At 71.5% G+C, this 27,657-nt stretch overlaps 1 protein-coding gene across 1 annotated transcript in view; it reads right to left on the reverse strand.

Moving 5' to 3' along the window:
- The window catches only part of DCHS1 (dachsous cadherin-related 1), a 40,828-nt gene extending 13,412 nt beyond the window's left edge, over window positions 1-27,416 (reverse strand). The window contains 10 exon segments of the mRNA XM_090062713.1: window positions 214-1,048; window positions 1,903-2,060; window positions 2,281-2,377; window positions 2,568-2,755; window positions 2,844-3,857; window positions 3,991-4,227; window positions 4,530-4,761; window positions 4,874-5,062; window positions 17,011-18,835; window positions 26,944-27,416. Of these exon segments, the coding sequence (XP_089918839.1) occupies window positions 214-1,048; window positions 1,903-2,060; window positions 2,281-2,377; window positions 2,568-2,755; window positions 2,844-3,857; window positions 3,991-4,227; window positions 4,530-4,761; window positions 4,874-5,062; window positions 17,011-18,835; window positions 26,944-27,416 (5,248 nt within the window).
- Between the last annotated feature and the right edge of the window lie 241 nt (window positions 27,417-27,657).

Here is a 27,657-nt window from a genome sequence, read left to right on the forward strand (position 1 = left end):
GGGGGCAGGGGGTCACCAGGGATGGGCTGAGCCTGGGGCAAGATGGTCGAGTCAGCCGGGCAGCAGCTGCCCCCCGCCAGGCCCCCCCGACCCTGCGACCCCCTGACCCCGGCCCCCATTCGTCCCTGGTTTGCCCACGTCCCGCCCCCCCCCACCACCTCGGCTCCAGCACCACGCCCCCATGGCCATCTGCCCACCCTGCAAGCCCCTTACCGGTGCTGGGGTTGAGGTGGAAGCGGCCGTCGGCGTTGCCGGCCCGCAGCGCGTAGCTGACGCGGCCGTTCTCGCCCAGGTCGCCGTCCCGCGCCACCACGTGCAGGGCCACGAAGCCGGTGGGCTGGTCCTCCACCACGCGCACGGCGCTGGGCGACAGGAACGTGGGCGCGTTGTCGTTCTCGTCCGTCACGAAGACGCGGGCGGTGACAGCGGCCGAGCGGCGCTGGCTCGCGTTGCGCGCCTGGTCCGTGGCCTCCACCACCAGCAGGAAGGACGCGGCGGTCTCACGGTCCAGCGCCCGGAGCAGGCTCAGGGTGCCCGAGTGCGCGTCCAGCTGGAAGGAGGCCCCGGAGGGCTCCTGGCGCAGCAGGGCGTAGCGCACCTGGCTGTTGGGGCCAGCCCCGTCCCCGTCCAGCGCCTGGAAGGTGAAGACGGAGGCACCGGCCGGCGTGTTCTCGGGCACCACGATGGTGACGGGGTCCTCGGGGAAGGTGGGCGCCTGGTCGTTGCGGTCCTGCACCAGAATCTGCACCAGCACCAGGCGGCTGGCGGGGTAGCCACGCTGCGTGTCCTCCGCGCTCACCTGCAGCGTGTGCCGTGCCCGCACCTCGTAGTCCAGCTCCCGGGCTGCGTAGATCTCGCCCGTTGAGCTGTCCACCACGAAGGTGCCGTCCCCGCTGCCCCCCACCAGCGTGTAGGTCACCTGCCCTCGTGCAGGGGCATCCGTCGGCGCCACCGACCCAATCACCGATCCCGGCTTCACGCCCTCCATGGGCTGCAGCGTCAGCACCGTGGCATCCGGCCGTGGCACCGCTCGGGAGGACGGCAGCACCTGCGGGGGGGCGGGGAGGGGCAGTGAGGGGGAGCATATGGGGGGGGAGCAGTGGGGCTGGATGCAGCGCGGGGGTGTTTGGCACCTGGATGGGGCAGGGGCTGCAATGCAGGTGTGCCAGGGACCGGGGGGAGGTAACAAAGCCAGCCCGAGCTGAAGCGGGACCGTGGATACAGGGTGTCACAGGGAGGACAGACGGGCAGGGGTTCATTGGGGTGCAGTGCTGAGGGTCGGCCCGGTGCAGATGCACCTTGGCAAGGACGGGGCGGCGGGGCTGGCACCTGCTGCGGGCCCTGCGTGGGGGAGCCCAGACGGCCATGAAGGCAGGGGTGCAGCACCTTGGCACCGGTGTCCTGAGCCTGGCTGGGGCTCCGGGGCCCCACGGGAGCAGATGGGGCAGATGAGCTGCCGGGCTGGAGAAGGAAGGGGGCAGACAGCTGCGGCCAAGGTGTGGGCACATCTGGGGGGGCAACCCCGTGAGCATGGCACTTGCTGTGCCGGGACTGTCTCCTCCCAGCCAGCAATGGACCTGGCTTGGGCAGTGGTAGTCTGGTCCATTGGGCAGCGGTAGTCTGCAGCCCCACACAGGCTGGGACCCCAGGGGGACACGGGCCAGGCAGCCGCAGTCCACCCTGGGCAGCACGGCCGGCCTCAGAGCCAGCTCGGCCAAAGACCGGCAAGGGACGTGGAGGGGGACGGGCTGCGGCACGCACGGGGTCCCCGAGGCGGCTGCGCCAGGCCTGCCCGCGGGCCCCGCAGCTCACGCAACACGCTCCCCGCGTGCAGGAAAGGCCACGTCCCTCCGTGCCAGCCGTGCACGGCCACGGTCCGCAGGGCCGGGAGGGGCCGCGCACCTGAATGCGGACGACGGCCGAGGTGCGGCGGGGCACCGCGCCCTGGTCGCTGGCTGCCACGGTGAAGAGGTACTCAGCCCGGTCAGCGTGGCGTAGCATCGTGGCCGTGCGCAGCTCCCCCGTGGCCACGTGCAGCGTGAAGCGCTCGGCCCAGGCCCCTGCAGAGAGAAGGGGACACGCTGCATGGGGCAGGGGCTGGCACAGGTTGGGCACTGACACGGGGGCTCACGGGGCACAGGAACCGGGGCGTCGGACATGGAGGAACACGGTCGGGGAGGCTGGGTGGACAGGATGCAGGGGCTGGGGGGAGCTGGGTTGTTAGACTGGGGGCAACGTGGGGGGGGAACACGGGGACACCGCTCACCCCCAACCCAGTACCTGTCAGCGAGTAGGTGACGGTCCCGTTTTCGCCCTCATCGGGGTCCTTGGCCTGCAGCGAGGCGACCAGGTGCCCCGACGGCTTCTCCTCCAGCACCTGCCACGGAAAGTGGGGCACTGAAGCCTGCATCGCAGCTGGTGCCCGGACCCCAGCCCAGCCCCACCACCCCTGGGCTGGCACTGTCACCCCCGCCCAGAGCCTGTCTCCAGCACAAGCCCCCCTGCCCCTGGAGCTCCTGCCCCCCCACCCCCCACCTGCCCCGGGAGCCCATCCCCCCGGCTCCCACCTGCACCGGGAGCTCCTGCCCGGCAGCCACGTGCAGGAAGGCGGGCGCGTTGTCGTTCTCGTCCAGCACGGTGACGTGGACAGTGCCCGTGGCACTGCGCGGTGGCGTGCCCCCATCCTGCACGACCACCAGCAGCTGGTAGCTGGACTGCTGCTCTCGGTCCAGGCTGCGTCGGGCGCTCAGCTCCCCTGCGGGAACGTGGGCGCGCTCAGCCCCGCGGCGCCCCGAGACGGCCCCTCCCAGCCCCGCCCCAGCGGCCCCTCCCCAGCCCCTCACCGGTCTGCGAGTGGACGAGGAAGCTGGGGTCGTGCTGCAGGAGGCGGTAGGTGAGCCGGCTGTTCGGGCCCGCGTCCCGGTCGCTGGCCGTCACCCGCCCCACGCCGGTGCCGGGAGGCTGGTTCTCGGGCACGGTGAAGAAGTAGCGCTCCTCGCTGAGCCGTGGGCTGTTGTCGTTCTCGTCGGTGACGCTCACCCGCACCGTGCTGGTGCCCGTCCGGCCCCCGGTCCCGCTGCCTGCGCCCGCCGAGGCCAGCACCGTCAGCACGTACAGGTCCCGCGTCTCCCGGTCCAGCGCGCTCTTGACGTAGAGCCAGCCGCTGTCAGGCACGATGCCGAAGCTGGCGGCATCCCCGTCGGCCCGCAGGTGGTAGGTGAGGGGGGCAGCGCCCGCGTCCCGCGCCAGCGCCCGCACCTGCAGGAAGCGGGTGGCGACGGGCGTGCCCTCGCGCACCTCCACGCGGTAGATGAGCGTGTCGAACAGCGGCCCGTGGTCGTGCGCCGCCTGCACGTGCACCAGCAGGGTGAAGGTGGCGCTGAGCTGGGGCACGCCCCCGTCCCGCGCCACGATCACCAGCCCGTACGGGGCGCCGGCCTCGGGGGGCAGCGCGCCCACCAGCCGCACCGTGCCGGAGGCGCGCTCCACCCCGAAAACCCCGTCCCCGCCCGACGCCAGCTCGAAGTACACCTGCCCGTTGGCCCCGCTGTCGCGGTCCTCGGCCTGCAGCGTGTACACCGCCGTGCCGGGGGCGGTGGCCGCGGGCAGCAAGATGGAGTCGGAAGGGGCGGGGAAGGCGGGCACGTTGTCATTGACGTCCGCCACGGCGATCTTCACGCGCGTGTTGCTGTAGGCGGGCGGCGAGCCGCTGCGGGCCTGCACGTCCAGCACCAGCACCGCCTGCGCCTCGTGGTCCAGGGGCAGGCTGACGCACAGCTGCCCCGAGCCGGAGTCAATGGAGAAGTAGCTGTGGGGGTCCCCCGACGAGATGGAGTAGAAGATGTCGTCCGAGTGGCCTGGGGGCAGGTGGCGGAAGGGCGGACCCGCTCAGACCCGCGCCCGGCAGGGGGACCGCGGGGCAGAGTGGGGCAGGGGCCCCCCCACCTTTGCCGCAGGCTCGGTGCGGAAGGCACGGACGCAGGGTCCTACCTGGGGGGTTCTGGGCCCGGACGGCGCCAATGCTGGTCCCCTGGGGCGCGTCCTCGGTCACCGTGAAGAAGTACTGCGCCTGCTCGAAGACGGGGGGCGAGACGGTGCCGGCCACGATGCTGATGTTCACGTGGGCATCGGGCTGGGCGGCCAGCCCTCCGCCGTCCCGCGCCGAGATCGCCAGCTGCACCAACGTGTTGGCTTTGCCGCTCAGGGACCACGAGAGCGAGATGACGCCTGGGAGGAGGGAAGAGCACGGTACTGGCGGCCCCTGCCTGCGCCCACGGAGCCCCGCGACCCCTGCACGCTGGGCAGGGATGGAGGGACCCGGGGAGCAGCCGTGGGGAGCGAGGGGGCCAGGCCAAGGGATAGGGCCACAGGGAAGGAGCCCGCATGATGCCCCCTGCCTGCGTCTGTGCCGGGCCCCCGCCTGCAGCCCTGCCAGTGGATCAGGCTGGGACCCCCGCCCCACGGAGCCGCTGTGCCCACGCCGTCCCCCGGCAGGCGGGGGGAGGTGGGCCGGGCCCTGCGGCTCTTACCCGTGTCCTTGTTGAGGGAGAAGAGCGGGGGCGAGTTCCCGGCCACGATGTGGTAGGTCACTTTCCCATGCAGCCCCTCGTCCTTGTCGTGCGCGGTGACACGCAGCACGGCCGTGCCCGGCATGCTCTGCGTGCTGATGCTGGCCGCGTACTCCACCGGGTAGAAGGCCGGCCGGTTGTCGTTCACGTCCTCCAGGAACACCTTCACGTACACCATGGAGTTCAGGCCGCCCTGGGGGGGAGAGGGACAGCGGTGAGCCCTGCGCGGCGCGGGCAGGGACAGAGCACCCACGCAGCGCCGGCTGGGCACGTGGCTTTCGCCCCACCCCGGCCCGGCGGCTCACCCCATCGACAGCCGTGACGGTGAAGTCGTAGGCGTCCGCGCCCTCGTCCCGGTCCAGGGGCTGCACGGTGCACAGCTGCCCCGTGTGTTTGTCGATGCTGAACTGCGTGGGCACGACGCTGCCGATGCCGGAGCCAACGGAGTAGGAGACGGAGCCGAAAGGGCCGCTGTCTGCGTCCGTGGCCGTGACCTGCGGGAGGCGCCGTGTCAGCGGGGCCGTGCCCCAGCCGTGGTGCCACAGCGGCAGCTCCGGCCCGTGGAGCTGGTCATCGTCCTGCCTCGTCACAGAGGTCCCGGAGCCTAAATGAGGCATCTCCCCCACCTGCCCCCTGCTAAGACCCCCAGCACCCACCCACCCCCGCTGCATCCCCCTGCTGGGACCCCCCAGTGCCACAGAGCTCAGCATCTTCTGGGGACAGTGGCGACATGTAGGGGGTACACGGGGGTGCACGCACACCCCCCCCGAGAGCGCCGGTGCACCCCCTGACGGCCGCACTCGCCGCTTAGGCGATGGGCAAGGGGGGCAGGCGGGACCCCACCTTCCCCAGACTCTAGGATTGCCCACAGGGGACCCCCCCTCCGGTCAGTGAGACTGGTCACGGGGGGGGCATGTGCTCGCTACCCCTCCAGTCTGGGTTTGGTCACCGCCCCCCGCCACCCACCCAAGCCCCACAGACGAGATGAGCAAGATCCAGCTGCTGCCAGGACCTGCATTGCTGAGCGGTGAGCGTCCCCCCCACCAGCTTCCTCCCCCGCCACCGGCGGGTTAGTCACAGACACGTCTTCCTGAGGTCTGCTCTGCCCTGCTCTGGTCAGTCGGGGTCCAGGCTGGCGGCTCCGGCCAGGCTCTGGGCTGCAGCCACTGCCCAAGGGACCTGGCCTGCGCAGCGCTCCGGCAGCGAAGGGCCGGCGCCCGCCCAAGCCACGGGAGCCTAGACAAGCCCCGCGCCTCCATCGGTTGGGCAGAACCCGCCCCCCCACTGGGCTTCCCAAATTCCCCAGCCAAGGCCTCCCCGCAAGCCCCAGGCCTTGGCCCAGGCGAGGCTGTGGGGGGCAATGGCTCATGAAAGCAAGTTATTGCTGCAAGATTGTCTGGGCACGCTGGAGAGTGTGAGCAAGCGGGCGAGAGGGAACTTGCACTCCAGGCACACAAGGCCACCAGCTGCGCGTGTGCACAGGACTGCAGTGGGCATGCACAGAGTCCTGTCTGCATGTGCAACACTGCTGGACACACGTGCACAGGATAACGGGGGCAGTGCCTGCAAAATGGTGCCCAGAGCTGTGACAGCTAGCTGCACGTGCAAGGGACTGATGGGTGTGTGTGTGTGTGTTTGTGCGCGTGTGAGGGAGCGTGACTGCCTGTGACATAATGCATGGCATTGTGATTGCTGAGTGTGCAAGGGAGCGTGACTGCCCGGGATGTGGAGAATAGGACCGTGTGGGCTACGCATGTGGGCGGGCCCCCAACTGTGCGATGGTGCACAGGGCATGCCCTTGCCTGTGGGATCATGCGTGGGGCATGCAAGGGTGGACCCCTGCTTGTGCGCCTGCAGGGGGTGTGTGAGCGCGTGCCTCAGTCTGTGGGACGGTGCACGGGGTGTGCAAGCGCACGACCCTCCCTGTGGGATGGTGCCCGGGGCGTGCGAGGGTGTGCCTGCCCTGCTCCTTCCTGAATCCCAGAGCCTGGCTCCAGCCCCGGACCCCACGTGCCTCCCAGCATTGGAAAGGAACCCAGGTGTCCTGGCCGCCAGCCCCGCTGCTCTAACCACCAGACCTTGCTCCTCTCCAAGAGCTGGGACTGAACCCAGGAGTCCTGGCTCCCGGCCTGCCCCTCTCCTCCCCCCAGCTCTAACCACCAGACCCCACTCCCCTCCCCGGGCAGAGACGGGACCCAGGAGTCCCAGCACAGCAGGCTCCACCGCTGCCCCAGACTGGGGAAAACCCCGGCCGCATGGTCCCGAGGCGGGGGAGAGGCGCACCTCACCGGCTAACTACGTCAGACACGCGTAGGCGTTCACGAGCCCGATGCTCCGCAAGGACGTGCATAGAGCAGCCCGTGCAATGTCTCCGACCGGCGCGGCCCGCGGGGCCCCTGGTCCCGAGGGACTGGTTCAGTCCGCGGCTCGGTGCCGCTTCGACCCGAACGCATCGAAGGGCGACGGGCCCGACGCGAGCACGGCACGCAGGGTGGGCGCTCCATGCAGCGACCTCTGGCTCCCAGGCCCAGCTGCGCACTGGCGCGGCCTCTCAGACCCGGCCTGAGCTCCAGCCGCCCCGTCCCGGGAGCCGGGGGGACCCTGCCCGGATGCCAGCAGCCCCCGGGTGGAGCGGGGTCTCTTCTGGCCCCTACGGCCGGGGATCACCAGGCGCCTTCCACCGCAGGAGTTACCCCTGCGTCCTGCCCGGGGCACCACAGACACGCTCCACGCTCCGCTTGGTGCCTGGTCCCAGGCCGGCCACCCGCGGCCGGCGCAGCTGGACATCGGATCAGGGTCTTCGGCTGCGGCCCGCCGGGAGCCCGCTCGCAAGGCCCCATCCCTGGTTGTTCGCGATCGCCTGATTCCCGCGCTGCCCTTGCCTGCGGTCTGTCTGCAGGCGTCAGACCGGGGCCAGGTGCAGGGTCAGAGCGCAGCGGCTGCAGCGGTCACCCAGCACACGTGCTCCGCTCCCCCGTCGCACCCTCGCCAGGACTGTCGGCCTCCACGGGCTTGTGCCCATCCTGCTTCCCACCCGGATGCCTGCGTCCCTCTCCTTCAGGGACCCCAGCCCCGGCTGACGTCTGGTCACTGGCCCCCAAGCGCGGGGCTTTGTAGGACTCGCTGCCAAGCCCCACACCCTCCTGCTCGTGGGCTGCACCCCAGGCACGACCACAACACCACGGTCCCCCGTGGCAACGACCGTGTCCCGCTGCCCGTGGGAGAGTCTCCTCCACAGTCACCAGCCACTCTTCCCCCATGCCAGTGCCCCAGACCCTCGCACACACGTGTCCTAAGTCACACGCAGCGCCCACGTCCAGCACGCCGGGGCCCGGGAATGCGAGGCATGCGGGAGGGGCTCCAGCCGCAGAGCCCCTGATCCCTGCTAATCCGCAAGGAGGGGTCTGGGCTTAGCCCAGCTGGCCGCGGACTCCCGCGCCCCGCCAGCCGCAGCTGGGACCAGGCACAGCCGGACGCGACGCCCCGCGGGGCAGGGGAGCAGCTGCTCGGGCCGTGCCCAGCCTGGCAGCAGGTGCCCGGCACAGCCGAGTCTGGCAGGGCAGCACCACCCCTCGGCCCCCAGCCCAGCGCCCCCCAGGAGCCCTCACGTGCTCCAGGCCAGGCTGGCCCGAGCTGGCCCCAGATGGTCCGAGCACCCCTGGAGCAACGGGGTGCCTCTCCCCATCCCACTCTGCTCCCGTGCCCTCCCCGGCACCCCAGCACTGCCCGGGGAAGGTGCCAGAGCCCCTCGCTGCACCCCGATGGTCCAAGCACCGTCCCCCCCAGCCCGGGATGGAGACACGGGGTCAATCCGCTCCTGTGCCTGGAGACTCTGCCCCCGCCGCACCCTCCCAGCCCCCCAGCTGTCACGCCGCAGGGGTTAGGCAGCTTGTCAGTGGGCCAGACTGGGAAACGTGAAGCATTTTGATTCAACCGTAGGATCGCAGGGAAGTCGGGCCAGCTCAAGGGAGAACTAACCCAACTACGCCGCCCCCAGCCACGTGCCTGTCCGCCCCACTCCTGACAACCTCCCAGGATGGAAAGCCCACCGCCCCTCAGTGCCTGACCAGCCTGGGAGTCAGCAAGTCCCTCCTTCAGCCTCAGTTTCCAATGCTGCAGCTTGGGGCCATTGCTTCTAGCCTTGTGGTCTAAGAGAGGCGAAGGTGGAGCTGCTCAACAGCTGCTTTGCCTCCGTCCTCACAACAAACTGAAGCAGCAGCCAGGCACCGAATAACGATCATCTGGACGAGGAACGGGGCGAGCTGATAAGAGAGGGCCGGAGAGCTTTGGAGGGCCCTGAAAGGAGTCAGTCAGTGCCCAGGTAGGTCCCGGAGCGGAGCCTCGGGGAGTGCATCTGCACACATCTGGAGGAGCAAAGGCGGGTGGAAGCAGCCCGCGCGGACAAACGGGCCGAACGAACTTGATCTCCTTCAACCAGCGCTGGCCGGGCAGAGGCCGGGAACGCTGCGGCTCTCGCGTACCTGGACTTCAGCAAGGGTTTTGTCCAACAGCCCCACACAAGCTTCTCCTAAACAAGCGGGCTGGACAAAGCTGCTATGAGGTGGGCAGACAACTGTCGCACTAGCCGCAAGCCAAGGGCTGTTGTACGTGGATCCACGTCAGCACGGTGGGAGGCTTCGAGTGGAGCCCCACGGCGGCCTGGTGCTGGCCAGTGGGTTTAACGAGCTGGACGCCGGTTCTGGAGCAAGTCCGCAGACGCCGAAGCGGGGAAGGATGGAGGAGCTGGGCACGTTCAGCTTGCGGAAACGACGCTGTTCTCTCCGGCTGCGCAGCAGGACGTGCACCAATGGCTTGAGGTTGCAGCCAAGTTGGCTTGGATTGGAGATCAGATAAAACTTTTTCACTGCTAGAGCAGGGGGAATCGAGACGTCCAAGGAAGCGCGGGGCTCTCCAGAACTGGAGGGGTTCAAGGAGAGGTTGGACAGCCACCGGTCCAGATACCTGTGCTCTGCTGCGGGGATTTCCCAGGTTTCTGGGCTTTGCTAGTTGCCTCCACTTCCTGCTCCATGTGTTGGGGCGTTTTTAAGCTTCCCCCAGAGACACTGGGTGCTGCAGCCTAGGCTGGGGATGGGTCTGGGCTGTGTCCTGCTGGCACCAACTCCACAGGGTCCTGGCTAGAGGGTCTTGCCCCTCTGCTCAGGATCAGACTGATGCCAGATTTCGGGTCCCGGAGGACTTCTACCCTCTGGTCAGATTGGTATGGAGTGGAGGGGAGGTTGCCTTTCTCTGTAGCAGGGGCACGGCTCTCTACCAGGACCTCTCAAGCATATCTTAATGACCTGTTATACAAGCAGGACATTGCTGCGGCCCCCCTGTTTCACCTGTGGCAGTTCAGGTGCGAGGTCTGTGCTGTGCCAGGGTTTATGCTGGTCTTACAAAGAGTTTAGATTCGTGCCTGTATAACATGGTTCGCACAGGGCTGGTCCAGGCCCAGGCAGAGGTTGGACTAGATGTGACCTGTGGAGGTCCCTGCCAGCCCCACGGCTGTAGGATGTCTATGACTGTGAACACACTGGAGGATGGGAACGCAATCGAGACAGATCGCGACAGCGTGGAAAGCCAGGCTGGAGACACAGTGCTGACAAGTGCTGCGCCCCAAGAGCAATGCTCCAAAACGCCAATGCAAAATGGGCAATGCCTGGCTGGACAGGAGAAGGGTCTAGGACAGTGATTCCCAGCCAGCATGTTACGGCACCTTGGGAGTCCTTTGAGACCCTTTCAAGGAGGATGTGGGGTGCCACAGGCCTGTTAGATTTGCAAACAGGATTTACAAGATAAAACCCAGAGATTCCAAGCAGAAATCCACAGCTGGAGTCTTCCTGGGCTCTCTGCACCACAAAAACTGCTCTAGTATTTTTCTGTAGTCCAAAAAGAGTGAAAATTAAGAGCTGACATTTCCCAAGGGAGTCTTGAGCTTATCCAAGGGTGCCCCAAGCCCAAAAAGGTTAAGACCCACTGGGCTAGGAGCCCTGGTAGAGCACAGACTCCGCAGGAGTCTGCAGCGCGATGCAGCCGCACGAAAGGCCAGCACGGTTTGGGCTGCATCAAGAGGCATCAGATGCAAGACACGGGAGGTGACCGTGCCTCTCTGCTCGGCCCTGGTCAGTCCTCACCCGGATCCTGTGTGCAGTTCTGGACTCCACATTTTAGGAGGCCAGGGAGACATTAGAGAGGGTCCGGAGGCAGCAACAAAGATGATCGAGGGCTTGGAAGGCAGGTCCCGTGAGGAGAGGCTGGAGGAGCCGGGCAGGTTCGGCTGGGGGAAAGGGCTGAAGAGGGGACGCGGCAGCAGCCCGCAAAAGGCTGCCAGAGGCAAGAGCAAAAGCCCCCGTTCTCTCCTGCCGCAGAGAGAAGGACCCGCAGCAAGGGCCTGAGGTCGCAGCAAAGCAGGTCTAGGCTGGATCTCAGCAAACACGTCTCCGTCAGAGCAGGGGGCCGTGGGCTGGGCGCCCAGGGACGGGGGGGCTCTGCCTCGCCGGGCGTCCCAGCGCAGGCCGCGCGGGGGCTGGGCAGGGGGCGCCCGGCAGCAGCGATGCCCGGAGCGTGCGTGCGGGGAAGAGCGGCGTCGGGACGCCCTGGAGCAGCCCCCGCCCCGGGCACCGGGAGCTCCAGAGGACCCTGAGCCCAGGGCAGGGGCCGGACAGGCACCGACGCGGCTGCGGGACATGGACACAGCTGGGACGAGTCCGTGCGGGGACACAGATGGACGGATCTGGCTGTGAAGTGCGGCGCGGCGCGGGGAGGTGCGGTCCTGCTGGCTGCCCCTGGGTGCAGGGCAGGGCGGAGGTATTCGGTGGTTCCTCACATTTGGATGTGGGGCTGGGAGGGAATTTTCCCCACTTCTGTTGCTAAAGGGGCCGGGGTGCTCTTCGCCTTCGCCAAGGCCAGGGCCTGTGCTCCTGCTCGCACTCACCCCGGAGGGTCCTGGCTCGAGGGTCTTGCCCCCTGGCTCAGACAGACGCTGCACTTGGCACTGGGGGGAATGTGACCCCACGGATGCAGACTAGGGGGTGACTGGCTTCTTCCGCAGCAAAGTACACGGGTCTGTTGGGGGTCTCGAGTGCATTTAACACCCTTTGCCGCAGCAGGAAGCTGACACCCTCGTCCCCCCGCCCGTTCCTGCACAGCCGCCAAGGAAATCCCGGCGCAGCGAGAGCCGCACGGCCCAGGCCGCAGCACGTGCAGCGCCAGCGCAGCCTCCGCCTGCCCGACGGGGCTGTCAGGCACCCGCAGCTGGGGCATGGGGCGGGGGCCTCTCCCTGGGCCACCACAGACCCCAGGGCCCAGCGGTGCTGTAACCCCGGGGAGAGCTGGCCCAGCTCCGCCTGGGCGGGGGACGCTCCAGCCTGCACAGGGTGCTCTCCCGGTCCCCCGCGCCGGCACTGGCCAAGGGGCGCCGGAGCCCACCTCCACGCCCTCCGCTCCTGCCCGGCCCTGGCTGTAGCTCAGGGCCCTCAGGGGTTGCGCTGCCCCCGAAGCCGGAGCTGCAGCCGCCCATCCCTGCCCCGGGGCAGCCCCTCGGGGCAGGCCGTGCAGAGCCAGGGGTGGCCCCCCCAGACCGGGACGCGCCCCCAGCTCTGCTGCACGTCTGCCCCCGGGGCCGGGACAGGAAGGCGGAGGAGAAAGCTGCCAGCGCTGCATCTGCTGCTCTGCTCCCGCAGCCGGAAGAGGAGGCTGCGGGGCCGCACCACGAATAATGGGGCAGCGCAGACACGGTGGCAGCGCTCAGGTTTCACGGCAGGCGCCGACACCGGGCCCTGCCTGGCAGCTCTGCGGGGCGCCCGCCTGCCCCCCCCCTCGCCCCCGCGGCCCCCGCCCCACGCAGCGCAGCGCTCCCGGTCACCCCATGCAGCACCCCCGCAGCACCCCTTCACGTCCACACAGCGCAGCGCCCCCTCCTGCTCCCCCGCAGCAGTGCCCCCCCCTGCCCCGACAGCACCTCCTCCTGCCCCCACCCCAGCTGCCTTTGGCTCCAGGGTCCCAGCAGCCTCCCGTCCACCCCAGCCAGCCCCAGCACCGAGGAGATCCCCTGCACGCAGCGCGGCGGGGGGAGCAGCCCGTCCCCCCAGCCAAGCAACGGGAGGGCGGGGGCCGGGCAGGGGGAGGCCGGGGGCCGGGCAGGGGGAGCCGGCTCAGGTTTTACGTCCTGTCAGGACTGGAAACAAAGGAAAACGCACAATAAATCCAGGGAAAGCACCAGGCGCGGGGCAGGGCCGACGGGGGCTGGGCCGGGCCGCGTGGCCCCCTCCCCGGAGCCGCACGGGCCAGGGACGGGCAGGCCTCGAGGCGGTGCCTGGGGCCCTTCTCCCATGGGTGGAGGCTGGGAGCGGTGCAGCCCGGTGTCACCCGCGCCCCTCAGCGCTGCCCCTCGGCCCCCCCGGCCGGGCAGGGAGCCCAGCTGGATGCGGCCCCGCCGGGTCTCTGCTGCGCACATGTTGCGCTGCGGCTTTGGCAAGGCTCCGGGCCGCCGAGCGACGGCTTGCGCTGGGAGAGGCGGGGAGGCTGGCGCCAATGTGGTCAGCGGTCCCACGCACGGCGCCCTCCGTGGGCCCATGCCAGGCGCTCTGCCCGCGCGGCCTGGCACCGCCACCGCCGGCTAAAAGCGGCCTGGGAGAGGCCACGGCGGCTATTTCAGGAGCCGCCCGCACGCCCCGGCCTGCAGCGCCGCGGCCCCGGGGGAGGCGCGGGGTCAGGGGTCAGCCCCGGGGAGCGTCCGGCGCACGCGGCAGGGGCCAGGGGTCAGGCCGGAGGCGGCTGGGAGTGCGGCCTCCTCTGGGAGCCTCGGCATGGCCGCCCCGCTGCCCCATGGCGGTGGTCTGGGCCGCCCCGGGCGGGGGGCGATGGGGCACCGGGGTGCCGCAGCTCTCGGGTGGCAGGATTCAGCCCGGGACTGGATGGGAGCGCAGGTGGCAGGGCGGGGGCCGGGGTGGGCCATGCACCCCCTGCCCTGGGGGCTGCACCAGGCCACATGGGCCCTGGGCATGGGACTGGCGGGGGTGGGACCCATGGGACAACAGGGCTGGGGGTAGGCTGGATCTGGGCTGCCCGCACCGCGTGCAGGGGCCTGGGTGAGCGTGGTGCAGGGCAGGGGGCAGGGGGAGGGGAGCACTGTGGAGGTGGAGGGAGGGCACTGGGAAGGGGGAGGGGCGGGGGCGAGGGGCTGGGGGAGGGGCAGCGAGCGAGGGGCCGGGGGAGGGGCGCGCAGGGGCTGGGGCCCCTCTCCCGGCTGCAGTGGAAACGCGGCTGCCGCTCCAGGGGAAATGCTACTTGAATTAATCATGGCGCTGGCCTCTGTGCCAAGCCCAGGAGGAGGCTGCTGGCAGCGCCAGGAAATAGCTTTCGCAGGAATTTGGAAGGAGTGCACTCCTCCGGCTGCAGCAGCATTGCCGCCTCCCCCACCCTGCGCCCCACGTCCCCGCCGCCCAGCCCCACACACCCCGCACCCAGCTGCTGCCCGCCCTTGCCTCGGGCATTGCCTCGGGCTGGGAGGGAGGCAGGGGCTCCCTCCTCATGCCCCAAGGCCCAAGGGCTGCGCACCCCAGCTCTCCCCCACAACGGCGCAACCCATGCAGCACAAGGCTCGCCCAGGCACTGCCCTGGGACCAACTGCACGCGCGGCACTGCAGGTTCATAAGGGTTTACCCGTGGCATGACCTCTGCCCTCTGGATGGGGTGCACCACGAGCCTGTGCTGCCACGTGAGCACGGCCGTGTGACAGGGGTGTCCTGCCGTGTGTGCTCCCCCCCGTGCCCGGCCTAGACAGGGAGCCCTGTGGGGCAGGGATAGCAGGCGAGGCTTGGCACCATGGGCCCACCCCACAACACAGGCAGAGGCTGCAGCGTGGACAGCCCACTGCTGGGAGCCCCGACCCGAGCAGCTGCTCCGTACCAGGCACTGCACGGGCAGCGCGAGGGGACATCCCCAGCCGGAGACACCTGACACACGGGGCAAAGACCCTGCTGGCCCCGCAGCTCAGCCAGTGCAGGACGCTCCCAGGGCAGCCGAAGCAATGCTGACACCCCGGCAGGCACGGCACTGGGGGTCCCCTCAGCCCAGCACCAGGTGTGATCGCATCTCCCAGGGCCCCGGAGGGGACCTCTTCATCTCCCACCATGGTCCGAGGCTTGGTAGGGAGCGGGAAAGACCCAGAAAGGGCACCGCCGGGGCACAGGGCGGGTCAACTTGTGCCCTGCTTTTGTACAAGCGCCACATCAGGGCCTACGGGGACAAACGTGGTCTGGGGCAAGGGCCACGTGCGTTACGGTGGCAGAGCGCCGAGAGCAGGGCTGTGTAAGCGGGGCTCCCGGGGCTGCAGCAACACCCCCGGTGCGTGCCTGGGCAGGGGCCCCGGAGACCCACCAGCCCCCTGGCCTCACGGGGCACGATCCCGGGGCTGGGAACTGCAGCCAGACACGCTCCGGCTAGAAACCAGGCGCGGTCTGGAGCAGGGAGGGGGATGAACCGTGGGAGCCACTCACCCGGGGACCTGGCGGATGCTCCGTCACTGGGAGTGTGCGCACAGAGGCAGCCTCTCTGGGAAGCCCCGTCCTGGCCCACCTGCTCGGGGCTGGAGGGGATGGGCAGGAGCTTGACCGGGGGCCCCGCAACCCCTGCGCTCCAAGTTCATGCCCTGCAGACCTGGGCCAGCTCCCCAGGCCTGGCTCCCCTGGCGGGGGCGCGGTGCCGAGCTGGCCGGCCGGTCCAGCCTCCGCTCCCAAGCTCTCACGTTTCCCAGCGCAGAGGAAGCGGCAGCAGATGTGCGAGCTGTTTGCTTTGTGCCGGGGCCACGCGGGAGTTACCTGCGCTGGGCCCAGCCGGCAGCTTCCAAGCGAAACGCCGAGCCCAGCCAAGCCCCCGCCGCATGGGGCCGTGCAGCCGGGGCTGCCTCTAGCCTCCCCCCAGCCCGGGGGAAGCAACGCCTCCTGTGCGGCGTGGGCCCCAGCCCAGCCACACAGACCCTCCTACCCCACTGAAGGCAAGCTCCCCTCCCTTGAAGCCCCACCACAGGCCTGCCCTCCCCCCAGTTCAGCTCACTTCCCCCCATCACTGGAGCCCCCCACGGTGCCTCACACAGGCGCAGAGCCCCACATCCATGGGAGCTGGGCTCCCCCCCCACATCCCATTACCCCACATTAATGGCCAAGGAAATCCATTACGGGGCAACAGGTGTCCAGCATGGTCACACACCCCAGAACAGGCTGCCCATGTGTCCGGCACGGTAACACACCCCAGCACGGGCCGCCCACGTATCCGGCACGGTCACACACCACGGTACAGGCCAGCCACACGCCCAGCATGGTCACACATCTCCGCGCTGGCTGTCCACGTGCCCAGCATGGTAACAGACCTCTGTGCAGGCCGCCCGCATCCCAGTGTGGTCGTGCAGCCCAGCGCACACCACCCACATGCCCACCATGGTCACACACCCCAGCACAGGCTACCCACATACCCAGCACAGTCACAGACTCCCACACAGGGCATGCACATGCCCCACATGGTCACACATCCCTGTGCCAGCTGCCCACGTGCCCAGCATAGTCACACTTTCGGGCAACCCACCCATGTGCCCACCACGGTCAACCCCCCCAGCACAGGCCACCCGCGTGCCCACCAGTGCAAGCTGCCCACATGCCCAGCACAGGCACACACAGCAAGGGTGTCCTGCGTGGTGGTGACAGCCAGGGACGGGGGGTCAGGATACCAGGGTCCTTCCAGCTCAGCAGTGGCCAGCAGCACTTCAGATGATGGAAAGGTGCTGACTGCTGCCCAGAGCTGCCCTCTCACCACCAGGACCAGCAAAGGTGTCAGCGCCTCGCGGATGCTCACGTTCCACAGATGCCCGCTCCGCGTTGGGAGGGCAGCTGAGGCACGGCCGGGAGCACAGCCTCCTCCCTGCCCGGCACTGCCAGCCTGTCCCCGGGGAGGCGCGAGGGGCGCAGGGCAGCCAGGTGCTGGATTCAGCTGAAACTCCCCGGCTGCCGGGGGACTGCCAGCCTGGCAGGGCTCATCATGCAGGTTTGCAGCGCCCGCCTGCAGGGCACAATCCTGGCCGGGGTCTGTGCAGCACCCAGCACAACAGGGCCCTGATCCCGGCTGGGGTTTGCGCAGCACCCGGCACAACAGGGCCCGGTCCATCCTGGCTGGGTCTGTCCAACCACGCGCCCACCTGTTCCCGCTCCACACGGCCCAAACCTGGGACGTGGCAAGGAAGCTGCTAAGAGATGCCCGCTGCTCTCAAGACCATTTACACCACTCTGCCCCCCAGGCCCTGCCCCAGAGCCCACTCAGCTCTGACCCCTTCCTCCTCCCGCACTGACCCCTGGCCCCACCTCCTGCCTCGCTGCCCCCACCCACTCTGCACCCCACTCCCCCCCCCTCCCCTGCGCCTGCCCCGGGTGCCTGCCCTGCCATCAGCCCCCACCTGTAGGAAGCAGGTCCCCGCAGGTGTGTTCTCCTTCAGTGACACATTGTAAAAGTTGCTCTTGAATACGGGCTCGTTGTCGTTGACATCCTGCAACACCACAAACACCACAGCCGTGGAAGAAAGCGCGGGCGTCCCACCGTCCGTGGCCAGCACTGTCAGCTGGGGCTGGGGGTCCATCTCGTAATCCAGGGGGGCAGCAGTGGTGATGATGCCCGTGGCGGGGTCAATGGCGAACCAGCTGGCGTGGGCGTCGGGGCCCTGCAGGATGCTGTAGCGCACCTCCCCGTTCGGGCCCTGGTCCTTGTCGCGGGCGGTCACCTGCAGGACAAAGCTGCCCGGGTACACCACCTCGGGGATGCTCTGCCGGTACTCCTGCTGGTCGAAGAGCGGCGGGTTGTCGTTGACGTCCGTCACCTGCAGCACGAAGGCGGACTCTGCCCGCAGCGGTGGCGTCCCCGAGTCGGTGGCTGTCACCCGCAGGTCGTAGGAGTCCCGCTCCTCCCGGTCCAGCAGCTGGTCCACGCAGATCAGGTAGATGATGTTGTCCTTGGTGGTGAGCGCGAACTTGCCGTCGCCGCCCTCCAGGGAGACGTTGACGTTGGCATACTCGCCGTAGTCGGGGTCCGAGACGGAGATGCGGGCCACGTACTGGCCGGGCTGCGCCCCCTCGGAGATGCGGGGCGAGCCGTCCTCGCTTAGGAAGATGATGGTCATGGTGGGCTGGTTGTCATTGTAGTCGCGCACGTGGATGGTGACAAAGGCTGTGGTGACCTCGGGGTGCACAGCCCGGTCCCGAGCCTGCACCACCAGCTCGTGCACCTTGCGCAGCTCGTAGTCCAGCCCCTTGTTGAGCCGGATGACGCCGGTGTGGGCGTCGATGGTGAAGTACTGGTCGGGGTCGCTTTGGCGCCGGTTGATCTCGTACACCACGGCCCCATTGTCGCCCTCATCTGCGTCGGAGGCGAAGACCTGCAGGATGCTGCTGCCTGGCTTCAGGTTCTCGGAGATGAGGGTGTGGTAGCGGCTCTGGTTGAAGGCGGGCGCGTTGTCGTTGACGTCCTGCACTGATACCTGCAGGGTCATCTGGGTGCTCCGGGGCGGGGAGCCACCGTCGTAGGCCTCCAGCACCAGGGCGTAGGACGAGCGGTTCTCCCGGTCCAGCACCCCGCTCACCACCAGCTCGGGCTGCAGGGCCCCGTTGGGGCCGCGGCGCGTCTCCAGCCGAAAGGCCTGCCCCGCGTTGCCCCCCTTGATGGCGTAGCCCTGGGTGTTCAGCTGCCCGCTGTCGGCGTCGAAGGCGGGGTCCAGGGGGAAGCGGCTGCCGGCGGGCGTGTGCTCGGGGATTTGGAGGGCGCCACGGCGCCGCGGGAAGGCGGGCGCGTGGTCATTGATGTCGTTCACCTGGATGCCCACCTCCACCGTGACGCCCTCGGGGGTGACGGCAATGAAGCTGTAGCGGTCCCGGGTCTCCCGGTCCAGCACGCGGGCTGTCTTGATGATGCCCGTGTTCTCGTCGATCTCCAGGTCGGTGGCCACGCCGCTACCCTCCTGAGCCGAGATGAAGTACATGTAGGCAGTGGTGCCGGGGGGCAGCCCGGCGCTGATGTCCCCAATGATGGTGCCTGCCGGCTGCTCCTCGTCGATTTGGAGATCCAGGGTGCCCAGCACCGTGGAGGCCTGCCCCGCTCGCGGGCTCCCCAGCAGCAGCAGCAGCAGCAGCAGCAGGGCCGTGCCCTCCAGCCGCCCCATGGTCAGCAGCTCGTCGAGGCACGGTGATGGCAGCAAGGGTGGCTCAGTCTGCAGCGCGGTGCGCTCCGTAATCCTGCAAGGAATGCAGAGCAGAGGAGGCCGGTCAGGAGGGCAGCAGCAAGGGGCCGGGGGAGGGGAGCCCTCCCAGGAGCCCACCACCCCCTGCCCCACATCCCCGCCCCCACCCCAGCAGGCTGACCGGGCCAAGAGGATGCAGGGAAGGATGTGGCCGAGCAGAGTGGAGGTAAGGGGCCAAGGCGAGAGGTCTGGGCTGCCCCTCAGGCTGCACGGCAGGTCAAGGCCCCACGGGGCGCAGGCGGGACCCAGGGACGGGGTGCAGCCGTCACCGCTCGCGCCCCAGGCAGGCTGCAGTGCAGGATGGCTAGAGGACGGAGGCTGCCTGCGCCGGTGCCCCCTCCCCAGCTCCGCCAGCGCCGGGGGGCCAGGCCTCCGCTGCTCCCCAGGTCTCGCTGACCCTGCGCCCGGGGGCAGATGCACCAGCCCGGGGGCGCTGAGCGCTGTGCCCCCGGGGCAGGGGCAGGAGCAGCGCCATTTCTGCCCCGGCACTGCGGCTCTCACGTGCCCGTCGGCGGGGCGGCCGGAGGCGCCAGGAGACTGCCCCAGCCAGGAGCCCTTGGGGTGCTCGCACGGGACCCAAAGGGTTTCGGTGCCAACAGCTGGGCCCAGGTGGTGCAAGCCGGATATCCCGAGCATAAAGGGGCAGCCCCAGCTCGGCACGGCCCTGCCCCGGCTGGGAGCGCCCGGCGAGCCCCCGTCCTGCCGGCGGGACACAGCGGCCCCAGCCCGACAGCTCCCTTCCCGAGCCCCACACCCTGGCCGTGGCTCTCCTCCTTTGTCTCCTTCTCCGGCTCCGCGCTCCTTTCCCCGCACTCCCTCTGCCGTCGCTCCGTCTCACTGCAGCAGCGGGGAGGGACGGGGGGCGGCTGCGGCCGCCTGCAACGGCACGGTCCAGGCTGGACGTGCCCTGGCTGGACCCCGCGCCGTCCCTCGGCCTGGCCCAGCCTGCTCCCCGTCCCCGAGCACCGGGCGCGGGGCGGCCCGGCAGCCCCTCCCGGCGCACCAGCCCGGCCCAGCACCGCTCTCACCCCCAGTAATGCACGGGGCTTCGTGGTCTGCAGGGATGGCGGCAGCATGAGCTCATACTTGGCCTCCCTTGAAAGCCCTTGCTGCTGGTCCCACAACTGCGCTCCGGAGCGGCTCATGACAGACGCGGGACGGCAAAGCTTCCCCACCAGCCGGAGACACCCGTCTGCCCTGTGGCGCGGCACAGCACGGGCAGGGGCATGGTCTCGGGGTGCCCTGGGCTCCCCCAGGCTCCGTGTGAGCCTCTCCCCTGGCAGCTGCGACCGTGGCAGGATGCTGTGCCCGCTTCACGAGAGGAGCAGGAGCAGGAGCAGGCAGGGCCCGGGCTCACCAGTGGTGCCCCGGGCCTTGGGCACCTCCAGTCAAAGGCCAAAGGGTGCGACTTCCCCCGGCATGGCATCAATGGTCACGGGCGCTGGGGGCGCCAGGCTGAGGGGAGGCATGGGGGGGGGGGCAGGCTGCAGCGAGACTCACGTGACCCCGGACCCATCTGCTCCTGGGTCGTGCTGAGGGCAGTGCGGAGGGGAGACCGCAGGCTCGGGGCTCGGGCAGGGACCAGGTGCAGGAGGAAAACAGGTCTGGAGACCAGGCAGGGTTTGCACGCAGGGAGCAAGCCCCGTAGGCTGGGGGGCAGTGGGTGCGGAAGGGCTGCACCCAGGGGAGTGGAGCGGGCTGGGGGAGGGCGGGGGGCCTGCCCAGGCAACTGGGGGTGCAAGGGGCAGTGGGAGGGGGAGCTCTGCGAGTGTTGAGTGGATGCACAAGCCCAGCCCCGTCCCAGCTGCCCCGGGCAGGGGGGCACAAAACAAGGCAGCCCACCCCAGGTCTGGCTGCGGGGTCCCCTGAAGCTCAAGTGCTCGCGGCTCCGGCAGCCCGAGTCCCGCGGTCTCGAGGGCCTGGCAGCAGGAAGGCAGCGCTGACCTCAGAGGATGCAGAGTCACCAAGTCCCAACAGCTGCTTTTAATTAGCAGCCCTGAGCAAGAGGGGCTGGCGCACGCGGCCCGGCCCAGCCCAGCCCGAGCACCGCAGCCAGGACACCCTCGCCACCTACCCCTGCGCCGCCCGGCCTGCGCACCGCAGCCAGACCGCCCTCGCCACCTACCCCTGCCCGGCCTGAGCACCGCAGCCAGACCGCCCTCGCCACCTACCCCTGCGCCGCCCGGCCTGCGCACCGCAGCCAGACCGCCCTCCCCACCTACCCCTGCGCCGCCCGGCCTGCGTACCGCAGCCAGACCGCCCTCGCCACCTACCCCTGCGCCGCCCGGCCTGCGCACCGCAGCCAGACCGCCCTCGCCACCTACCCCTGCGCCACCGGCCTGCGTACCGCAGCCAGACCGCCCTCGCCACCTACCCCTGCGCCGCCCGGCCTGCGCACCGCAGCCAGACCGCCCTCGCCACCTACCCCTGCGCCGCCCGGCCTGAGCACCGCAGCCAGACCGCCCTCGCCACCTACCCCTGCGCCGCCCGGCCTGCGCACCGCAGCCAGACCGCCCTCGCCACCTACCCCTGCCCGGCCTGAGCACCGCAGCCAGACCGCCCTCGCCACCTACCCCTGCCCGGCCTGAGCACCGCAGCCAGACCGCCCTCGCCACCTACCCCTGCCCGGCCTGAGCACCGCAGCCAGACCGCCCTCGCCACCTACCCCTGCGCCGCCTGGCCTGCGCACCGCAGCCAGACCGCCCTCGCCACCTACCCCTGCGCCGCCCGGCCTGCGCACCGCAGCCAGACCGCCCTCGCCACCTACCCCTGCCCGGCCTGAGCACCGCAGCCAGACCGCCCTCGCCACCTACCCCTGCGCCGCCCGGCCTGCGCACCGCAGCCAGACCGCCCTCGCCACCTACCCCTGCGCCGCCCGGCCTGCGCACCGCAGCCAGACCGCCCTCGCCACCTACCCCTGCCCGGCCTGAGCACCGCAGCCAGACCGCCCTCGCCACCTACCCCTGCGCCGCCCGGCCTGCGCACCGCAGCCAGACCGCCCTCGCCACCTACCCCTGCGCCGCCCGGCCTGCGCACCGCAGCCAGACCGCCCTCGCCACCTACCCCTGCGCCGCCCGGCCTGCGCACCGCAGCCAGACCGCCCTCGCCACCTACCCCTGCCCGGCCTGAGCACCGCAGCCAGACCGCCCTCGCCACCTACCCCTGCGCCGCCCGGCCTGCGCACCGCAGCCAGACCGCCCTCGCCACCTACCCCTGCCCGGCCTGAGCACCGCAGCCAGACCGCCCTCGCCACCTACCCCTGCGCCGCCCGGCCTGCGCACCGCAGCCAGACCGCCCTCGCCACCTACCCCTGCGCCGCCCGGCCTGAGCACCGCAGCCAGACCGCCCTCGCCACCTACCCCTGCGCCGCCCGGCCTGAACACCGCAGCCAGACCGCCCTCGCCACCTACCCCTGCGCCGCCCGGCCTGCGCACCGCAGCCAGACCGCCCTCGCCACCTACCCCTGCGCCGCCCGGCCTGCGCACCGCAGCCAGACCGCCCTCGCCACCTACCCCTGCGCCGCCCGGCCTGAACACCGCAGCCAGACCGCCCTCGCCACCTACCCCTGCCCGGCCTGAGCACCGCAGCCAGGACACCCTCGCCACCTACCCCTGCGCCGCCCGGCCTGCGCACCGCAGCCAGACCGCCCTCGCCACCTACCCCTGCCCGGCCTGAGCACCGCAGCCAGACCGCCCTCGCCACCTACCCCTGCGCCGCCCGGCCTGCGCACCGCAGCCAGACCGCCCTCGCCACCTACCCCTGCGCCGCCCGGCCTGAACACCGCAGCCAGACCGCCCTCGCCACCTACCCCTGCGCCGCCCGGCCTGCGCACCGCAGCCAGACCGCCCTCGCCACCTACCCCTGCGCCGCCCGGCCTGCGCACCGCAGCCAGACCGCCCTCGCCACCTACCCCTGCCCGGCCTGAGCACCGCAGCCAGACCGCCCTCGCCACCTACCCCTGCGCCGCCCGGCCTGCGCACCGCAGCCAGACCGCCCTCGCCACCTACCCCTGCGCCGCCCGGCCTGCGCACCGCAGCCAGACCGCCCTCGCCACCTACCCCTGCGCCGCCCGGCCTGAACACCGCAGCCAGACCGCCCTCCCCACCTACCCCTGCGCCGCCCGGCCTGCGTACCGCAGCCAGACCGCCCTCGCCACCTACCCCTGCGCCGCCCGGCCTGCGCACCGCAGCCAGACCGCCCTCGCCACCTACCCCTGCGCCACCGGCCTGCGCACCGCAGCCAGACCGCCCTCGCCACCTACCCCTGCGCCGCCCGGCCTGCGCACCGCAGCCAGACCGCCCTCGCCACCTACCCCTGCGCCGCCCGGCCTGAGCACCGCAGCCAGACCGCCCTCGCCACCTACCCCTGCGCCGCCCGGCCTGCGCACCGCAGCCAGACCGCCCTCGCCACCTACCCCTGCCCGGCCTGAGCACCGCAGCCAGACCGCCCTCGCCACCTACCCCTGCCCGGCCTGAGCACCGCAGCCAGACCGCCCTCGCCACCTACCCCTGCGCCGCCCGGCCTGCGCACCGCAGCCAGACCGCCCTCGCCACCTACCCCTGCGCCGCCCGGCCTGCGCACCGCAGCCAGACCGCCCTCGCCACCTACCCCTGCGCCGCCCGGCCTGCGCACCGCAGCCAGACCGCCCTCGCCACCTACCCCTGCCCGGCCTGAGCACCGCAGCCAGACCGCCCTCGCCACCTACCCCTGCGCCGCCCGGCCTGCGCACCGCAGCCAGACCGCCCTCGCCACCTACCCCTGCGCCGCCCGGCCTGCGCACCGCAGCCAGACCGCCCTCGCCACCTACCCCTGCGCCGCCCGGCCTGCGCACCGCAGCCAGACCGCCCTCGCCACCTACCCCTGCGCCGCCCGGCCTGCGCACCGCAGCCAGACCGCCCTCGCCACCTACCCCTGCGCCGCCCGGCCTGAACACCGCAGCCAGACCGCCCTCGCCACCTACCCCTGCGCCGCCCGGCCTGCGCACCGCAGCCAGACCGCCCTCGCCACCTACCCCTGCGCCGCCCGGCCTGCACACCGCAGCCAGACCACCCTCGCCACCTACCCCTGCGCCACCGGCCTGAACACCGCAGCCAGACCGCCCTCGCCACCTACCCCTGCGCCGCCCAGCCTGCGCACCGAGGCCAGACCGCCCTCGCCACCTACCCCTGCGCCGCCCGGCCTGAACGCCGCAGCCAGACAGCCCTCGCCACCTACCCCTGCCCGGCCTGAGCACCGCAGCCAGACCGCCCTCGCCACCTACCCCTGCGCCGCCCGGCCTGCGCACCGCAGCCAGACCGCCCTCACCACCTACCCCTGCGCCGCCCGGCCTGCACACCGCAGCCAGACCGCCCTCGCCACCTACCCCTGCCCGGCCTGAGCACCGCAGCCAGACCGCCCTCGCCACCTACCCCTGCGCCACCGGCCTGCGTACCGCAGCCAGACCGCCCTCGCCACCTACCCCTGCGCCGCCCGGCCTGAGCACCGCAGCCAGACCGCCCTCGCCACCTACCCCTGCGCCGCCCGGCCTGCGCACCGCAGCCAGACCGCCCTCGCCACCTACCCCTGCCCGGCCTGCGCACCGCAGCCAGACCGCCCTCGCCACCTACCCCTGCGCCGCCCGGCCTGCGCACCGCAGCCAGACCGCCCTCGCCACCTACCCCTGCGCCGCCCGGCCTGCGCACCGCAGCCAGACCGCCCTCGCCACCTACCCCTGCGCCGCCCGGCCTGCGCACCGCAGCCAGACCGCCCTCGCCACCTACCCCTGCGCCACCCGGCCTGCGCACCGCAGCCAGACCGCCCTCGCCACCTACCCCTGCGCCGCCCGCCCTGCGCACCGCAGCCAGACCGCCCTCGCCACCTACCCCTGCGCCGCCCGGCCTGAGCACCGCAGCCAGACCGCCCTCGCCACCTACCCCTGCGCCGCCCGGCCTGCGCACCGCAGCCAGACCGCCCTCGCCACCTACCCCTGCGCCGCCCGGCCTGCGTACCGCAGCCAGACCGCCCTCGCCACCTACCCCTGCCCGGCCTGAGCACCGCAGCCAGACCGCCCTCGCCACCTACCCCTGCCCAGCCTGCGCACCGCAGCCAGACCGCCCTCGCCACCTACCCCTGCGCCGCCCGGCCTGCGCACCGCAGCCAGACCGCCCTCGCCACCTACCCCTGCGCCGCCCGGCCTGCGCACCGCAGCCAGACCGCCCTCGCCACCTACCCCTGCCCGGCCTGAGCACCGCAGCCAGACCGCCCTCGCCACCTGCGCACCCGCAGCCAGACCGCCCTCTGCCACCTACGCCTGCGCCGCCCCCTGCAGGCCAGAGCCTGCGCCGCCCGGCCTGCACCGCAGCCAGACCGCCCTCGCCACCTACCCCTGAGCACCGCAGCCAGACCGCCCCGGCCTGCGCACCGCAGCCAGACCGCCCTCGCCACCCACCCCCTGCGCCGCCCGGCCTGCGCTGCGCCGCCCGGCCCTGCGCACCGCAGCCAGACCGCCCTCGCCACCCTACCCCTGCGCCGCCCCGGCCTCAGACCGCCCTCCGCCACCTACCCCTGCGCCGCCCGGCCTGCGTACCACAGCCAGACCGCCCTTGCCACCTACCCCTGCCCAGCCTGAACACCGCAGCCAGACCGCCCTCACAGACCGCCCTTGCCACCTACCCCTGCGCCGCCTGCGCCGCCCGGCCTGCGCACCAGCCAGCCAGACCGCCCTGCGCCGCCCGGCCTGCGCACCGCAGCCACCTACCCCTGCGCCGCCCCCTGCTACCGCAGCCAGACCGCCCTCGCCACCTACCCCTGCGCCACCGGCCTGAACACCGCAGCCAGACCGCCCTCGCCACCTACCCCTGCGCCGCCCGGCCTGAACACCGCAGCCAGACCGCCCTCGCCACCTACCCCTGCGCCGCCCGGCCTGCGCACACCGCAGCCAGACCGCCCTTGCCACCTACCCCTGCCCGGCCTGAGCACCGCAGCCAGACCGCCCTCGCCCGGCCTGCGTACCACAGCCAGACCGCCCTTGCCCTCACCACCACCTGCGCACCACCCCTGCCCGGCCTGAGCACCGCAGCCAGACCGCCCTCGCCACCTACCCCTGCACCACCAGCCTGCGCACCGCAGCCAGACCGCCCTCGCCACCTACCCGTGCGCTGCCCGGCCTGCCCTTGCCACCTATACCTTCCCGAGCACTGCAGCCAGACCGCCCTTGCCTCCCCACCTGCCCCCGCCTTGCCTGGTCTAGTCCAGCCTGTGCCCTGCCCACTGCACTGCCCTGCTGCCCTGGCCCCCTCTCCACACCCACCCAAGCCTGCTGGGCCCAGCCAGGCCGCCCTGTGTCACCCAGGCACCATGGCGCTGATCATACTGGGGGCTGCTTGGCCCCCAGCAGAGATACCTCAGGCATGAGGCCCGGCCGGACCCCAGGGCTGGGCAGGGGCTGAGGGAGGGGGCGGGGGACAAGTTGGGGTTCGGGGGGCTTCAGTTATACTCATGGCCTGGGCCTGAGCATGGAGGGCATGGTGACGGGGCCAGCCCCAGGGTCAGGGCTCAGGGCCCCCGTCCCATCTCTGCACACCTGGGACTGGAAATGCTGGCTCAGCCCCGTGCTTCCCGGTGTCGGCCAGCCGGGCCCCCGGCGGGGCAGCCAGTGCCACAGGCCTGCCCTTGTGTGGCCACCCTCAGCCCGCGGCACTCAGGACACGCCGTACCCCAGCCCTCGTGTGCACACGACGGGCACCCGACCCAGCGTTGCACAGACACCCACACACGGAGCGCACAGACATGCGTGCACACCACAGCCAGAGCCCAGTGCCCAAAGCCTCGGCGAGGAGCTGCTCCCCCCGGCCCTGCACGCACCGCCTGCGGGCCCCCCTCCGGCACACGCCCCGGCCCGGCAGGGTCCCCCGGCCCTGCACCCCTGGCGCGCTCTCCTGGGCCCCCTCCGGCCCGCGCCCCCTCCCCGCGGCCGCGCCCCCTGCGCATCCCTGCCTCCCGCGCGCACCCCGCGCCGCGCACCCCGCGCACCCCCGCCCCCGCCGCCGCGGCCGCGGCCGGAGCGGAACAAAGCGCCGGGGCCGGGGCCGCCCCGCCCCGCCCGTGCCCCGCCGGCGGGCGCACCTGGCTCGGCGCGGCGCGGCGCTCACAGCCCCGGGCGGCGCCCGCGGGGGCACGGGGCCGGGGCCGGGGCCGCCGCGCTCCCCATCGCCGCCGGAGCCGGAGCCGGAGCCGGGCTGGGAGCGGAGCGGAGCGGGGCGGCGCGGGCTGCTGCTGAAACCCGATCCCCGCCCGGCTCCCGCCCCCTCCCCCGCGCCCCCGCTCCTCCCGCCCCGGCCCCGGGCCAGGCCGACGCGGAGCCCCCCCCCCGCCCCGCCCCGCCCCGCCCGCTCTGCCCGCGGCGGGAGGCGGCGACCCCGGGGGCACCCCTGGTCGCCGGTGCCCGGGCTGCCCGCCGCCCTGCCCTGCTCCACCCCCGGGAGCACCGGGGCTCCGCACAGGCCCCGCGGCTGCAGCCCGGCCACGCGCGCCGTGACAGGGGCACCTGGACATTTGGGCGGGGGGGGGGGCCGGCGGTGACAGGGGTACCTGGACATTTGGGCGGGGGGGGGGGTTAGATTTCGTGCCTGGGGCCCAATCAGGTCCCGAGTCCATTGATCAAGCAGAGATTTGCTGCTCACACCCATGTGGCCCGGGGACTGGCCAGTCTCCCCCACCCCAAACTCTTCAGCCTGGGGCTGCAAGCGCTCCCAAATCTACGGCAGGCATCCCGCGTGCGAGCCCCAGGCCTGGAGGCCTTGGGGTTCAGATGCCCCCAGCCTCAATTGCCCCGAGCCA

This window comes from Crocodylus siamensis, chromosome 1 (assembly GCF_052110815.1).
Source record: "Crocodylus siamensis isolate JL-2025a chromosome 1, ASM5211081v1, whole genome shotgun sequence".
NCBI classification, from domain to species: Eukaryota; Metazoa; Chordata; order Crocodylia; family Crocodylidae; genus Crocodylus; species Crocodylus siamensis.